The sequence below is a fragment of the Rana temporaria genome, chromosome 1 (assembly GCF_905171775.1).
Source record: "Rana temporaria chromosome 1, aRanTem1.1, whole genome shotgun sequence".
Classification (NCBI taxonomy): domain Eukaryota; kingdom Metazoa; phylum Chordata; class Amphibia; order Anura; family Ranidae; genus Rana; species Rana temporaria.
The window spans coordinates 524188264-524205450 of NC_053489.1; the positions used below are offsets into that span (position 1 = coordinate 524188264).

General features: G+C 42.4%; 1 protein-coding gene across 2 annotated transcripts in view; it reads right to left on the reverse strand.

The window, feature by feature from the left end:
* The window catches only part of LRBA (LPS responsive beige-like anchor protein), a 789979-nt gene that overhangs the window by 688513 nt on the left and 84279 nt on the right, over positions 1-17187 (reverse strand). For both annotated transcript variants that reach the window (XM_040331890.1, XM_040331889.1), the window contains exons 5-10: positions 14885-15006; positions 12589-12715; positions 10570-10689; positions 8537-8683; positions 5982-6179; positions 630-763 (exon numbers count right to left, since the gene is read on the reverse strand). In XM_040331890.1, the coding sequence (XP_040187824.1) occupies positions 630-763; positions 5982-6179; positions 8537-8683; positions 10570-10689; positions 12589-12715; positions 14885-15006 (848 nt within the window). The remainder of the gene's footprint in view (positions 1-629; positions 764-5981; positions 6180-8536; positions 8684-10569; positions 10690-12588; positions 12716-14884; positions 15007-17187) is intronic.

Consider the following 17187-nt stretch of genomic DNA (forward strand, 5'->3'; position numbering starts at 1 on the left):
TTAATAAATCCCCATGTGACAGCACTGGGCAGGTGACAGGTACACTTTATGAAGACACTAGTGGTCTAAAATGTTCTAATGTCTCCCCTGCCCTCCAAAGCAACTAAGCACAGATCATGCTTGATAAGAACCTTCCCTGGCTGTATCAGACAGGGAAAGACAGCTCAGAAAACAGAAGTGACAAAATCCTCAGTTTCTGGCTTCAATCACTGCAGATCGAGGGACCACAAAGCCCACATCACTTTTACTTTGTGAACCAGCCGAGAAAAACTGTCTCAAGTTGCAGCCATCATGCCGAACTGGTTAAAATACAAACCCTCGAGCTACTTAACAAGCAGAATTACAGGTTTGGTGAGCTAAGTTAGTGTACTTAAACAAATGTAAAATATACAGTTGGATGGGGCTCAACAATCGGGGTGCCAGGTTAAGGCATGCCATCTTTGCCGTGTGATTTTTGTGTGGCTAGCACAGAAAAGAACCTTTAATGGTCAGCTATATCTGGAAAGCTAAATGACAATACAAGAACCATGTACAGTATTATAAACACGGTTTTCAAAAATCCTCCAAATAAGGTAGTGATGACCGACACTGATCATTCCGTTTTGGAAAAAATCAGATCCGTTACTCACCAGACTGATGTGTCAATTTGATCAGAACCATGCTGCTTGTAATCCAGCTGAGCAAAAAGAGGGAAGAGAACCTGGACTCCTCCAATGGAGTGCATTGCACTTTGAATAGAGTGTGTCAGAACAGCCTTGACATCCTTCAAAATAAACAAATGAAGTAAATTACAGAAAATCAAGCAATTATATAATACGTTTTTACACTTACTGTAAAAAATAAAAAGGCTTTTAAGGAGCACATTAATGGACATGGGATAAAATCATTCAGGTACACCGAGTCATGCTGTTGCCTTCAGGTAAATGGACCTTCGTAAACAAAGCTGTAAGAGCACTCTATCCCATCATGCTTCAGTCTTGTAGGAAAGCAACATCAGGAGCAATCATAAGAACAGAGGGGTGTGATCTGTCCCTTAATGTACTCAAAACGACAGAACCAGGTGTGTGAAAACTCTTATTTTCTTAAATTGTACATTTCAAGAAACAAGATAAAATTAACCCTGTTACATTGCAACATCCAAAAGCAGTCTAGCTAAGGGGCTGGAAACCAAGTAAACAAGGAGGCAACAGGCACATGAACAGGTTAACGGGGGGGGGGGCAGTAAATCTTATAGAGCTGCCTGAAAATCCTGCGACCAAATCCAACATCAGACATCAGGGGGAGATCTTCTTTGGATGCCGTGGAGCAGGACATAGAGAAGAAAGAACAATAAAGCATTAGAGTGTAAATAAGAAACCACTTTGGGAGGAAGAAAGAGGCCAAAGAGCGTTTTTTGAGGAACTGACAGAACCGGGTTAAGATCCCCCAGTGTCGCAGGGGAACGTACAGGTGGAATAATGTGAGCGACACTCTGTATGAATATGAACTGCAAAGGTCAAGATTTTACCTGTGATGATACTCAAGGCCAAATGTTGATCGAGACCTGAATGGAGAAAATGCAGGATTTGGTCAACAGAGTAATTTCTGGGATGGTATTTCCTAGTTTTGCATAAGAAAATACACTTTACAAGTCAATGGTAAACTTGCTAGAAGTAAAAATTCTAGCTTTTAAAAAGGCATAGGGAAACTGAATCAGCCAGGCCCATATTCCTCAGGAACCATGCTTTAAAAATGAGGCATTAAAGCCTGCAAATGAGAAGAATGGTAAACCAGTTCTTGGGACAGAACATCTGAACAATGCGAGAGGGCCCACAGGGAGTCTGGTTCCCAATGAGGTCTGAGTTCCAATGCCCAGTTTGGCATCATGGGATTCACAATCTCTCTCTCTCCATCTCGATTCAGAAGTTTTGAAGAAGAGAAGGTGTAGACCAGGCTAAAATGAACTCCTGGAGTCACCAGAGCATCCACTGCCAAGACTACTGGATCCCTGGACCAGGAGGGGCAAACCTGCTCAAGTTTGTTGGACCTGAAAGCCAGGGAGGTCCACATTCAGCATCCCCCATATGTGACAGAGGGCTTGAAGCACCTTGGAATGACCATTCTCTGGAGTTCAGACTTTGATGACTGAGGTAATTAAAGTTCTTTGAGCCTGGAATGTGCATGGCAGACAGCGCTGGAATAGAAGGTCCTCCCAAACCAGGATCCGATCCACTTTTCTTTGAGCTTCGAAATTTCTGGTTCCTCCCTGATGATTGATGTAAGCCACTGCTGTGACCAACTGAATCCTGGTCAGATGACCTTACAACTAAGAGGTTTAGCCCTGAAGGAATAGCCAAATCATTCTGAGCGTTAGAATATTGCATGGGAGACGAGCTTCCTCTAGCATGAAACAAATAAAAAGGACTCCACCGCAGCCCATCAGGTTGGCATTTGCGGTAGGAAGTGGAAGGAAATAGTTTCCTCAACTCCAGAGCTAGGTTCATGATCCACCAGATCAGGACAAGCCTGGTTTTGTGGGTCCAGCACATGAGACGGCCCAGAGACCAAGATTGCTTGTCCTGCACTGCCAAAATGTAGTCCAGACAAGGGAGCAGTCTGGAGTTTGTCCAATAGCCACAATACTTAGGGCAGGCAATATCCAGGACTAGGCCCAGATACTCCAAGCTACAAGACGATTTCAGATCCACCCGTAGCTCTGAAGGGTCTGGACAGTCTGTTGAACTAATCCCTCAGAAGGTCATCCAGACATTATATTATGGGGATGCCCTCAGAGCGAAGCAGAGCAATAACTGAGGATAGCACCTTGGTAAAGAATCTAGGTGCATGGTACAGGTCAAAGTTGAAGGGTAAATAATTGATAATGCTGCATGCCCACTGCAAAAGGTAGGCAGCAGTAATGCGATGAGAACATGCATGTAGGATACCTGTGTTTATGTCCATACAGGTCAGGTGGTCTCCCAAATGGCTGACCTAATGAATTCAATGCTCTTTTTTTTGCACCTGGAGGATGTTGTTAAGAACTTTCATATCCAGTATGATACAAATGCCCTCGTTGGTCATAAGGCTGGGGAACAGCTTTGCATTAAAAAAATAAACTGAAACCTTTCTTTTCTAGAACAATGGTAAGGACTCCTTGAAATAGGAGCCATGTCAGGGCAATGTGGAGGACAACCAATCTTTGCAGGGATGCTAGCAAGTTAGACAACGTGGAGCAGGATGGGAGACTGAAATGCCAGCTTGAAAGCCTTTGGATACAACTTTTTTTTACCCAAACATCTAAAAAATATCTTGGGTCCAAAAGCCCACAAAGGCTAAACATCATCCACATCTAGGAGAGCTTATTTATCAAATTGGTAGATTTGAGGGTCTTGGACTACAGAGTACTGATAGGAGGGAAATAACTTATTATCAGTAAAGGTTTGTTATCAAATGAGGTTCTGCCTTCTTTTTCTGTGGAATGAAAAAAAAAAAAAAAACACTCTTAACCCAGGCCAGCGACTTCCTTGAGGACATACACAAGAGGCATTTCTTGTACCATTGCACCACAGACCGATATTTGAGCCAAAGAGTGCTCTGCATGTGTACCAAATGGCAGCACAGTCTGCCTATTTGGTAAAAGATACTTGGTAGCTCATCAATACAGTAGAGTAGGGACTTAGGCTTGAGCTCCAATTGTTGAAGGATAGAAGGATCTGTTAAAGCAGATCCATGATCCTCAGAAACAGCTTTATCTGACCAGGCATACTGACATGGCAGTACAGCCCGTGTTGCAGGGTAGGGCCGATTGAGGGAAAATATAGCCTTAGGCCAGCCAAAGATGGAGAAAATTTATTTCCTGCAACCACGAGTTACAGGAAAGGAAATTACTCAATTCTTGTTGATGGGGAAATCCCTCCCATCACAACAGGGACAGTCAAGAGTCTTGTTAAGATAAGTAATGGCCAGATCCACAACCAGATCAGCTCACTTCTTAAGGAACCCCTCCTCAATAGGCTTTTGCTGGACAAAATACTTAGGAGTTAAGACTCCTCTGGAATAGGCAAACATTTTACAAAGCAAGTTAGAATAGTGTGCATACAGGGTGAGACCAGCCACCATACCAAACAGGCTGCAGTAACGAGTATACTGGGAAAGCTTTGGTGCGTTGGAGACTGGTAGCCTTTTAAATTCTGATACAGTATGCTCTAGTTAAAGGGGTGTCAAAAAATACCAATAAGGTTTCCTGAGTCTAGGAGCAGGCTGAGTCTCCAATGACTAAACCTCTCCAAGGAGAGACTACATTCCACAATATCCTCAGCTGAAAATGCAGACACAGCTGCAGTTGTAACATATGGTCTCCAAAGGCAGGGTGTGCCTATGTCCCCTACATTCAGAGTCAGCTAGTGTGAAGATATTTAGCCAGGATATCTGCCATGGTAACAAAAAATGTCTCCCTGGGCAACGCAGAGCTTAAAAGAGCAAGGTGGGTGAACCTAAGCAGGGGTAAATGTTGTTCGCGGATTGAGAGCTGAGAGGGGCCACGCTGAGGGAGGGAGCCTCTGCATTATTGATATTACATACTGCCAAGTATGTAATAAAAGATCTCCCAAAGCAGGGTGTGTTATTAAGCTGACTGTGGCACATTCACTGCAGAGTTGCAACAGCAAGATTACAAGTGATCTCCAGTAGGGAGCATTGTAGTGGTGCAGACTGCAGGAGAGACTAAGAGGGAATGAGCGCAAACCAGAGGAGGCTGCCCTGTGTAAGGGCAGTGATTTGCAACCCAATAATGGAGCTACACAATCTCAGTAAGCCAGGCGCTGGCAATGCTTTTGCAAGGGAAGACGATAACATAAGCACACACCAAACCCCACATAAAAAAAGGGCAAAGAAGTGTTGGTCCAGAAGGTTTAACTAATCCCCTTCCATCAAGCATTTAGGGTCTTCAGAGACAGGCTTTTACCAGCAGAGCCCAGCGCTCAGGAAGCCAGTCCTACTTCTTCCCAGCAGGGTCCAAGTATCCCCCCTGTGAAAATGCCAAGGATCAGCTGAAAGGTGTAAAATGAGTTCCATCTGGCTCTGCAGGAACTGTATAAATTTTCTGGAAGAAAAAACCTTGATGAGTGGGGAAAAAAAAAAAAAAAAAAAAAAAAAAAAAAAGGTTTTGCTTCCCTCAGGAGGAGAGACAACATCCATTCTCCTAGGACACTAGCATAAAACTGAGGCATGATGGAAGTGGGAGGGACTATCCTTACATCTGTCTGTCTGCCAATGTCCAATCTCCTGAAGGCAGCAGTAAAACCAAATGAAACATTCAGGCTGGACTTGTGTCTTTCAACCCTTACCAACTATGTAACTTAATTATTTATACATTAAGGGACACCAGATTAGTAAGAAAATAAATTTTAGCCCTGTTCCATATTCACTTAACAATAAATCCACTTTAAAAACTATAAACTATTATAACTACCTGGAATTTATTTTACTGCCATCTTAGCAAAGTCTCCAGCAAAGTAAATGTAAATGTAAGTGGGAGAAGAAAGTGTATTTCAACTTTGGCAGCCAAGTTGGGATAACACCTACTTTACAGGCGTTACATCTTCCCATTCACATAGCATAGTATACATTTTAAAATAATGTAAAAAAAAAAAAAGTGTGATGCGCTAAAACATGCATCACACTGTTCTCTGCCAGAGCCACTGCACTAGCCTGTAGGGTAAAATGCTGTGTGTTTTATCATACAAGCCGATTTAAGCCTCATCATACTACACGATGCCTGGAGACAAAGTTCCAGGATCGCAGCATAAAAATAAAAAAAATTACTAAATATCTGCTAACAGAAATAATTCATTAATGTTTTCTTGCCGTTTTTCATCTTGACTAACCCAACTAAAGAGACCAGATAATGTCTAGATGATAGCAATGATCAATTCCATTACACTGACCAGATTTAGCCAAGGTAGAAAAAACAGCAACATAGAACACAAGTCAACGAGCTGTACCTGAAGCATCAGGGCATGGGGGGAGTGAATAAATATTGAGGTGTTATCTTTAGGAGATGATTCCAGGCAAAGCTGAGCATCTGTAGCTCGTGGGTTATATGTGAAGGCAATTGAACTGGACAGCTTGCCATCATACAGCAACAATTTGTGGTGCTCGGCAAGAAAAAGGTCACTCTCTGCCTTGAACTTAAATGTACCCTGCAAACAAAAAAGAAAAATCATTACTAGACTTGCTGAAATATCATATTTGTTAAACAACTTAATCTGACCAGAAAAATATCATACAGTAAATATTGCATTATAAATGTAATATCTCCTATTAAGTCTTGACTATCGATTTACGCTAGTGACCCCTTATTAGGGGAGTCTTCATATCCCTACGGGCAGGGGTGTCAAACTCCATTTCATCATGGGCAGCACTAATATTTTATCATTAAGACTATGTATGCAAATTTCAGAGTGCAGAGTTCAGGAGTACACAGCAGGGATCTGTGGGAGTTGCGAGTCGCAGAGAGAAATTCGGTCATTTGAAAAACAGAAGGCTGCTGTGTTTACAAGAGACAGTGGTGAACGGGAAGCGGAGGCCGAAATTCAGGTGGCAAAACAGCCGCCACATTCTGGCTGAAAAAAAGCACTGGGTGCGAGGGCCAATGAGGAATGCTATGAGCGCTTTTACACACCGATGTGAATACCCATTTATTTTTTTTATTTTTTTGCAACAGTTTCACCTTTTTAAGTTCAGTCGTTTGCCAGTTTTAGTAGTAGCAAGACATTGGGGACTATTTACTAAAGGCAAATCCACTTTGCACTACAAGTGCAAAGTGCACTTGGAAGTGCAGTCGCTGTAGATCCGGGGGGGGGGGGGGCATGCAAGGGGAAAAAAAAAAACAGCATTTTAGCTTGCACATGATTGGATAATAAAATCAGCAGAACTTCCCCTCATTTCATATCCATCCCTCAGATTTACAGTGACTGCACTTCCAAGTGCAACTTCAAGTTTCGTAAATAACCCCCATTGTGTGGTTCACTAGGCTTTTTGCAGAGCATTAACAAAAAGCATGAATTGTCTTATGATCGCAGGACAGCAATTACCAGCTGGGAGCTTAGATGTTTGGCCCTCAACCCCTTATGGGAACCATGGCTGTTAGTAAACAAGCTCACCTGAGCAGATGCACTGCAAACAGTGAAAAATAGGTTGTGCTAATCTACATTGTTTTAGATTAGAGAACAAAATTAGGACACACAACTATGCCTGCAGGTCACCATTGACTAGAATGCCACAGATCTCATTGTGCATTTTTCATCGAGTCTTATGCAGTTAACTGAATAAAAAAAAAGTCAAATATAAACTGGAACCAATTGTATGCTTCTGAAGATGGGCGGTACAGACATCAGAAGGGACTGGTATACATTTTCAGTGTACACCAAGGTGGTGACTACAACACATGGCAAAAAAAAATAAAAATTAAAAGATAGTCTCCCTTTCAATACCAGTGAACTGGTAGATATAGTAGCATTTTCAAGAGCTGCAGTTTCCACAATGATGCCATCAAGATCTGAAAATCACTTGTACAAGAAGCATACTCCCACAGCTGGACATAATTGTTTTATGGAGCCAATTCTCAGCAGATGAAAAGGCACCATAATTCCTCTCTTCCTTAAAAAAAGTATTTTTACGCATGAGCCCCTAATCCTGTGGCATGTAAATTCCAGCGCATTTCCCCCCACACAGAAAGCCCATGTGCTATGTGCTGTACTCGGGTATATGCCGGCGTTCTATCGAGAAGTGGCCGTTATCAAGAAGTGCACGGCTCAAACTGCACATGCGCATCACAACACTGCGTTTACGATCAGCTGTTGTGTCGGCAAGGCGGTGCCTGCACACAATAGTGGCCACTTCTCGATACAACAACGTGCGCTGCCGAGGCACATTCATGACGGTGAGGGGCGGATTTTTACATGATCGGGCCGGATCATTAAATGATGGGCAGCGCTGCTAAAATGGTGGCGGATTTTTTTAATTATGCCCAGTGCTTCAAAAACACATTTTTCTGATACAAAAATCCACCCTTCAGTTTACTAAACACGCCCCGCAAGCCTACAGGAAAAATAGCAGAAAAATATGCACTGCCCATCATTTAATAATTCGCCCCAATCTTGTGCTAATCCACACAAACACGCCTCGGCAGTGCAGGCACAATCAGAAAGAAAAAAAATCTTCTTCTGTCTGCTATTGTGCGCAGGCACCATCTCACCATCACTACAGCTGATCATAAACTCAGCTGTTGTGATGGGCATGCGCAGTCCATCTCGGGCACTAGTCGATGGGGGGGGCACTTCTCGACAAAACACCGGCGGTCGCGTAAACTTTTCTGTTTTTTACATGCGGCTATACATTTTGTTTTGTGTGCAAGAGGCCTGTAGACAACCAAATAAAAAGTGTATTTAATTACATTTTACACGTGCAATATTTATACAAGTGTTTGACTATTTTGGATAAAACAGCTTTGAGAGATATTTACAGATATACAGACAGATTTACTACCTATACGTACCTTGTATGAGGGGCCCAGCTGATAAATTGCAAAAATTTGAGCAGCATTGAGTGCTTCACTAAAAAGGTATACAGCAGCCATCTGCCCACAAAACACTCTGTTAGCGTCAGCTGTTTCAGAAGACCCAAGGAAACACTTGTCAAACGTCTGCAGAAAAAGAAAAAAAAAAGCAAATATGAGAAAAGAGGACAATGGGAGCTGCTGTGGCTCAACGCGATTGGCACTGCGCTGATAAGCCATTCACCTCTGCAGCTAGGGGTTCGGATCCCGGTCTCGGCTACATGTGAATTGAGTTTGGTGGTCTCAGCCCGGCTCCCGGTGGGTGTGCTATGCGAGGTAAGCCTGCGCTTAGTACGCCCACCCCCCTCCCACAAAAACCACCACACTTACACGCACTTGAAATTGGGTTAACATGCACGCACTTTGACCACGCGGTCTCTAAAAAAAAAGGGGAAGGACTAACGGGGCTGGTTGAGCGGGCTAGATCCTCTCACTCCCTTATAGGGAGTCCCTCTGCCCCGTTGGGCTTCAAAGCGGAGCAGGTAGGGTGGGCTGTGTGGGAGGACCCCCTCACACACCCGCCATTGCCACCCGGGGCATGGAAAAAGTTGGCAGATTGCCTCTGGGGGAGGCCTGCCTACTCCCAACTCCTGCAGTCCGGCTCCACTCTCGAGTACACGCACAAAATACACTTTAAAAAAAAAAAAAAAAAAAAAGAAATGAGGACAAATTCAAAATGTACAAGGAGAGTTTTAGCATAGCTAAATACCAAAAAGTTTTTCTCCTTTTCAGATTTTGCAAAATTTTTATGTCGACTTCCAAATAGTCAATTTTTGCATCACATGCATGTGGGAGGTTTGGCCTGTAAGCATCAAATCCCAGCATCTTCGTGTGTGCAGGAGGGTCAGGTGAAGCGTCCCTTTTAGTAAATCTCCACCAATACATAGTAGAAATTCTGAATATATTAGATAATACATGGCTTTTAAACCAAACAAAAAAGTTAATATTTTCAACCACCAGTTCAAAATTATGTGCCTGGGTAGTGTGCTGCAGAAAAAAAAAATCATAGCAATCTGCATGAAAGCAGCATTCTCTGTAGCTCCTGACATGCTCCCATGCAGAGTTTGGCCTGCAACTCTAAACAGCATGAGCAGTATGTATGCGACTCAGTAGAACTAATCATGACTGAGCTTATAAAGGTTTAATGTTACTGGTTACAGCCCAATCATTTACATACAGAAATAGAAGGGACAATGTAAATTAAATTAAACAGTGTGTGTTTAGTATTGCTTTAACTTTCTGATTATATTGCTGCCCACAGGAGGATTAGACACTGGCAAACAGCATCAAGTTAATCTATTAGCATGGAGGAGGCAGTAGGGAGGGAGGGGGAGGAGGGAGAAGCAGGGGAATGCCTTCTCATCCTAGTCTATGGGGCTGCAAGTTCGTTTATGCAAAACATTTAGGAAGACACAATTCTAGTCCCTGCATGCAAGAGTTGCTTCATAGGATATTGCCAAAGAAGGCAGACACCCTGAGACAGGAATCCAGGGGCAGTGGTCAATGCACCAGCTTACAGTACAGCGAGTTCTGAATGCATTACTTCCAAGGTCAGGCTGAGGATGACCGCACTGGAATGCGGCAATCAAAGAGACAATTTCTAGCTGTGATATAGTCTCAATTACAAAAAAAAAAAGCAAGAATTACATGCAAACGACCATCTTCCCACGACACTAGCAAAAAAACTGAGGAATGCAGATAGAAAAAGGATTATCCTGAACTGGCCTACAGTTTTTTGGTTTTTCTGTGTCCAGGTCTCCTGTAGGCAGCAATATAACCAAAAAGATGTTTAAAGACTTGTGTGTCTTTCAATAGACAAACAGTCAGAGTGCAGACGTCAAATTTGAAGTAACAAAGATATAAAGCTTATCATCAGGAGAGTAATAAAACCCAAATGACAAAACAAATTCAAAATACATTGAAAGCTGGCAATGCAATACAATAAAAGTTTTTGATAAAGACAATATACTCACATCACTTGTGTTGACAAACCAAGTTATCTCGCCATACGAAGCTAGTTCTCCATTCACATAACAGCGCAATTCACTGTTTTTCCATCGATTATAGATATGGACAATTGATACCATGTACCACTAAAAAGAAAACATAAGAAGTCAAACATTTCAGCCAATTCATAATAAATCACGCTACATATTCCCAAATTATGTGCCATCACATAAAATGAAAAAAATTAATTTAGAAAAATAAAAGGCATCTGGCCCTGGAACTTTAATAGAAGTTTATACAAAGTAGTGAGAGGGCAAACACAGCCCTCTGGCTCAGGTTAGGCTGCTCACAATAGACAAGTGGGAACCCCTACAACAAAACACAATATAATGTAATACAATTGTGACTGATAAAATCGTGAGCCTAACAATGTGTACAGCTTTGTTATCGATGATGTTTGATGAATGTTGGGCTCGTGATTTTATTAGTCACAATTAAATATTTTTGTTGTAGGCCTGAAGGGCCCTGAAAAGCATTGGCTGTCTTTTAGCACACCAATAATAAATGCAATTGGACTCTTATCTTCTGGTTTGGTGCTCCTTTCATTTTTTTGGGGGGTACATAAGTCACTTTAGTGCAAGTAGGGGGGTGCCTGCTGTAGCCCCACTCACAAGCCTATGAATGCCAGAAATGAAGGGTCATTTTCTATACACCAATTTAAAGTGAAACATTTTTAATAGGCTCCAATAGCCATTTTGTAGTCTGCTTGATCTATAAAAGAAGCATGTTGATGGATAAATTCCTTATCCATCACTCTTAAATGAGAAGTTCACCTTTTATAACATATTGCATATAAAACCCATATTCATGGTATAATATATATCATGTTACTGCTGCCACTACCCCAACAGAGTCCTTTGCTGTGACAGCGGGCCGGGGATCTTCTCCCTGCGCCTGTTTTAAACATTTCTGAGTTCTGTGAATGGGAAACTACACATATGGGAAAGCCTTTGCACCTTTATGAACTACCAGGGCGCCGTTGAGCACTAGGTAGTTCATTGATGCTTCCCGTCAGTGTGTAATTGCCTGCTCATACAGAGTATGAGCAGAAAGCTTACAATAACAGTCTGCAAAAGCATGATATGCTGATCGCGGGTGCAATGCTTTACAGGCTCCCAATAAAAAATAAAAAAAATGTAAATTTGTTTTTACCTACAAAAAAAGATGTGCATTTATTATTTTTTTTAAAAAGGTGAACTTCTTCTTTATGCTTGCCGTATAGGATTCGTTTATTTGGTTCAGGCCAGCGGCTGAATGAAAAAAAAAAAAAAATTAACAGATTGCCTCATTCACACATTCAATCCTCCCCACTGTGCAAGACCCCTTTCACACTGAGGAGCATTGCAAGCGCTTTAACAATAAAAATATTGCATGCAAAGCGCCTTGAAAGAGCCGCTGCTGTCTCTCCAATGTGAAAGCCCCGAGGGCTTTCACACTGGATCGGTGCGCTAGCAGGACGGTAAAGAAAGTCCTGCTAGCAGCATCTTTGGAGCAGTGTGTATACCACTCCTCCATCGCTCCTGCCCATTGAAATGAATGGGCACCGTAACTATACCGATGGCAAAGCGTTGCTGTAGCTACGATTTGCAGGTGGTTTTAACCTTTAAAATCAGCCTATTGGCTACAGCGCTGATTGAACTAAAATTTTACAAGCCTGTTCGTGAGAAGTTTATTGAAAGATCGACTTCTCATGAACGAAAACGACCATAGAAGGTTCAGAATTCAGCCAGTTGGATTTATGTATGGCCAGCTCTAGTAAGGACTGTGTCTGTCTATAACTACTCTAAAGCCAGACAAACTCCTTAAACTCTGATGATTATATAGTGTGAGGATGTACCCAAAAAACGCATTCATTTTCTAGCTCATCAGGTCAGCCCACACTAAACATTGTTTGTAATTGAGAGGAGATTGAACGATTTAATTGTAAACCTAATAAAAGTAAAGAGAAGTTGGAAGGGGCAAAAACAGACCATCTCCTTACACACCTTCTGTGGCTTGAAGTCATACTTCACACAATGCTGGAAGCCTTTTCCCTTTGACTTAATGGATGTGACGATAAGGCAGCCACCAACAAAATGGGCAGAATAACCAAGTCCTTTGTTTGTTCTGAAACTACAAAGGGGGTGTTAATGTAAATATGTTACAAATAATCTCAAGGCCTCAAAGTTCTAAGAAAAAAATAATAATAATATGAAGCATGGCAGCACTGTAATCACAAAGGTTACAACCAATCCAAACACATATTCTAAAGCTTATTAGACTTGTGAAGTCCTGGCTGTTCCTCAGTAGGAAAATCAATGATCGATGCTTTGGTATGTCTTGATGTAATATTTTGCTGAAGCTCTTACGCCTCTGATGCAAAGCCAGGTCTTCAGTCACAGGACATGCTAAAAGCAGCAGAGATCCACTGAGAATTTTCAACACAGTAGATCTTAAAGCAACACGATTCTGGAGCCTCACAATTTTTTTTTATTAGAAGATCACGATTCTTGGTGTATCATAATTTTTCACATTTAGCAAAAAAATGGGGCTAACTTTAATGTTTTTTTTTTTTTTTTCTTTTTAATTCATTGAAGTTAAACCCCAAAACAAGGGTTTAAAAGAATGCTGTGCAAATACAGTGCGGCAGAAAATGTAACCACAACCGCCATTTTATTCTCTAAGGTCTCTGCAACAAGTGTCAGAAAAAGGCTTAGTCTCAGTTCACACTAGCATGGCTTCAAAGTCACACGACTTCATCTCGGCTCGCAAAGGACTTCTTTAACAGAAGTCAATGCAACTTGAGACGCTCGGATTAGAACGGTTCCATTGCACTGAATGGGGTGCGACTTTTCAGGGGACAGAGTCACCTGACAGGTTGCCCCAGTGTGAACCTAGCCTTAGTTTTAAGTGGTTAAACTGACCTAATTTACAGACCAAAAAGTTCATCCCTTTGATCTAAAAAGAACCAAATGATACAATGTTTTTTTTTTTTGATCTCTCAGCATTGAGCAATGTTGTGATAAACTTTTTTTTTTGACAGCTCCGAGGAGAGAACTGCTCTACACTTACATGGATTGTGGAAATGCTGGATTAAGATTGTGAGGGGGGTTAAATCAAGATCGCAATTTTTTAATGTTCATGCAGCTCTAGTAGACCACCAAGCATAAATGATCTCACCTTATCACCTTCTCGTGAATAAGGGGAATAAAAGGGGAGAGGTAACCTTCCCCGCCCGTTGGGCTCAGGAGGGATCTCTTTGGTAGGGGCATCACCATGGTGGGGAATGTTTGATTTAGGATCTCAGTACCTTATACGGACAAGTTTCCTATACAGGAATATCTGCTTTTTAAAATCTACAATATATATTAGTCTGGAGCCTGTTGAGGCCCCTTTCACACGGGGCGGATCAGTAATGATCCGCCCCGTGCACCTCCGCTTGCTCAGCGGGGATCGCCATGTTGATCCCCGCTGAGCCGGCGAATGACAGGGCGGTCCCCGCACACTTTGCAGGGACCACCCTGTCTTTTCTCCGCTCCCCCCTATGGGGGGATCGGATGAACACGGACCGTCTGTCCGTGTTCACCCGATCTCATCCGCCAGACGGTAGGAAAGGTAGGTTTTTCCTCGGTCACACTTTGGCAAATCGGAGCGGGTCGGATGTCAGCGGGCATGTCACCGCTGTCATCCGCGGCTCCATAGAGGAGCACGGAGCGCCCGTACAGGTCCGCAAAAAAAACTGACAGGCGGACCTGTATGGGCGCTCCATGTGAAAGAGCCCTAAGACAGTGATTTGAGTGTTTAGACAACAAAATGTAGCGGATTGTAATTAACAGAAGACTAAAAGACCACTAGCATTAATTTATACCACCATGCACATTTTAATACAGAGAACCCCTCAATTTTGTCATCACTACTGTTGCCATCTAATTGCTCTCCTCTCAGGGGGTGGTTTCGTGGGATGGAGGTCACCAATCCTTGGTCTACCGCTCAGTCCTACCAACATATTAGTGTATAGTTTACCAAGGTAAATGTGAAGGGGGAAAAAATGAATTGGGCGATTTTGTTGTACTCTTGATATGTATGGCACTAAAACAAACGTGATGAGACTTGTCTTGTATTTGCATTTGAAACAAATTCAATTTAAAATTTGAATAGAATTTTAGAATGTGATTATATATATGAACTAGCATCTTCAACGTTCCAGAATTCGTGGATTTGAAGAGATTAGAAAGACAATGGCAACTTCGTTGTTTTTTCAAATTGTGTTCATATTAAAAGGTATGCCCAAGTAAAACTTACCAATACAAATAGGGCTTTGCTGTGTCAACGTTTATATTGTTTATTGGATCCATTCTCAGCCAAGTGTGAAAAGTGAAGCCATTCTGGTATGGCCATTTAGCAATTGGAGGTAAGGCAATGGCCTAAACATGAAAATAAAAATTTCGATTAGATTACATTCTATTTTACAACAATTAAACTGCAAGAAAAGAAAAAAAAAAAAAACTTTCAACAATTCTCTCCTAAACACTCTCATAGACCACCATAGCTGCAATCTCTGTAGAGCAATTTATCCTCAAAAGAGAACGGTAGAAAAACAAAAGTTGTTTAAGTCAGTCTCTCAGAAGTTCAGCTCCCCTCTCCCAGAAGTGACAAGGCAGCCTTCAAGCCTTTAACATGTAAATGTGTATACAAAGAAGTAGGGCTCTAGGAAGATGGAACGGGACGAGCTGAGCTGCTAAGAAAAGGATGTGAATGACTTCAGCGCTCTGCTGTGAACTTTGAGAAATAATTAGAAATGAATGGCAAACAAGTCAATTGCCTGCAATGCATGGTGTGAACAAAGCCTAAATTTAAGTACTACATAGAACAGTATGCAACAAGTTTGTTACTTTAAAGTGGATGTAAAGCCACTCTCATCCTTTCTAAACTACTGCCATAGTGCTGATCTATAAGGATATACATGCCTCCTGCATGTATCCTTACCTGTCAAATGTCTCCCCTCTGTCTGTTTTGAGAACTGAAAAACTGCAGATTCTGTGGGTGGTTCTGTTGTCTGGAGCTCGGTGGGTGGAGTTGTGATGTCAGTAGACTCTCCGCCCTCCTCTACACTCCCCTTGTCAACATGCATTTTTTCCTATGTATTTTTTACACTGAATTCTGCTATGATCACTAATATCCAGTCAAAATCCAGAAAAGTAACCATATGGACTTCAGAAAAGGAGTGGGGGTGGGAATTAAAAAATAATGCTTGTCTGAAGCTAGTGCATGAGATATGTAAATAACCTGTCACTCACAGCAAGGGGGCGGAACGGACTAAGGTTTTTCTCTGTAAGTCCGTATTATTTCACTGAACAATAAAAGAGGATTGCTCAGAGCTAGATTAACTCTATGTGGCAAGACTGGGCACAGATGATAGGAAATCTTATACTGTACATTGTGACATAAAAAAAAATGTATTTATTTTTTCCTGATGCCACAATGTAGAGAATAAGATTTCCTATCATCTGTGCCCAGTCTTGCCACATAGAGTTAATCCAGCTCTGAGCAATTCTCTTTTATTGTTCAGTGAAATAATACGGATTTACAGAGAAAAACCTTAGTCCGTTCTGCCCCCTTGCTGTGAGCGACAGGTTATTTACATATCTCATGCACTAGCCTGAGACAGAGGCACATCCTGTGTAAAAAGTTCACAATTAACATCCCCCTCCCCTCCAGCCAGGATTGGCTGCCTTTTTCGGTGTTTTGACTGGATGTTTCTCATCATAGGGTGTGATCCACAGTTCAGTGCGACGAGGAAATGTATGCTGCAGTGAACAGCCATCAGAATATACATAGACAAGCGATTATAGGAGATGTATTTAGTCAGAGCTGGGCAGAGGAGAAGCTTGAGTGATCTTATTATTGTTATATTGCAGTGTGTGTGTGTGTGTGTGTGTGTGTGTGTGTGTGTGTGTGTGTGTGTGTCTGAGGTCACCTGATCAGAGATGCAACATTCATTGACATTAGCAAGATGTGTTATGTGGGAGAGGGGTGGATTTCTCACTTTTAATACTTACACCCAGTAAGGCTGAATGAGCTTAGGGCCGGTTCACATTAGTGCGCTGTGCAAGATCGCATGTGAGTCACAGCGCAAATCACATGCGATGTCCGTGCAGTGCGATTTCAGCCATACAGATAGTATGGCTGATATCGCACCGCATTCGGACCAAACACGCACAGGACCCCTTTCTTGGTCCGCTCCAGAATCGCATAGGTGTTCATACCTATGCGATCCGATTCATGTCCTGTCAGTTTGCAGTGCGATATGCAAGCTGAAATGGAGGAGTCGTTACCATTGTTTGACGCTCCTCAGCAGTTCGCATACGGCAGTGTGAACTGCCGTGCGAGTCGGGTGCGATGTGGGAACCTGCAGTGGATTCGCAGGGTTCCCGAATCGCACCAGTGTGAACCGAGCCTCAAAAGCATACAGCCTACAAATGTCATCTGACTGCTCCCACCAAGGCTCGGTTCACACTGGTGCAATTCGGTAACCCTGCGAATCTACTGCGGGTTCCCACATCGCACTCGACTCGCACGGCAGTTCACACTGCCATATGCGAACT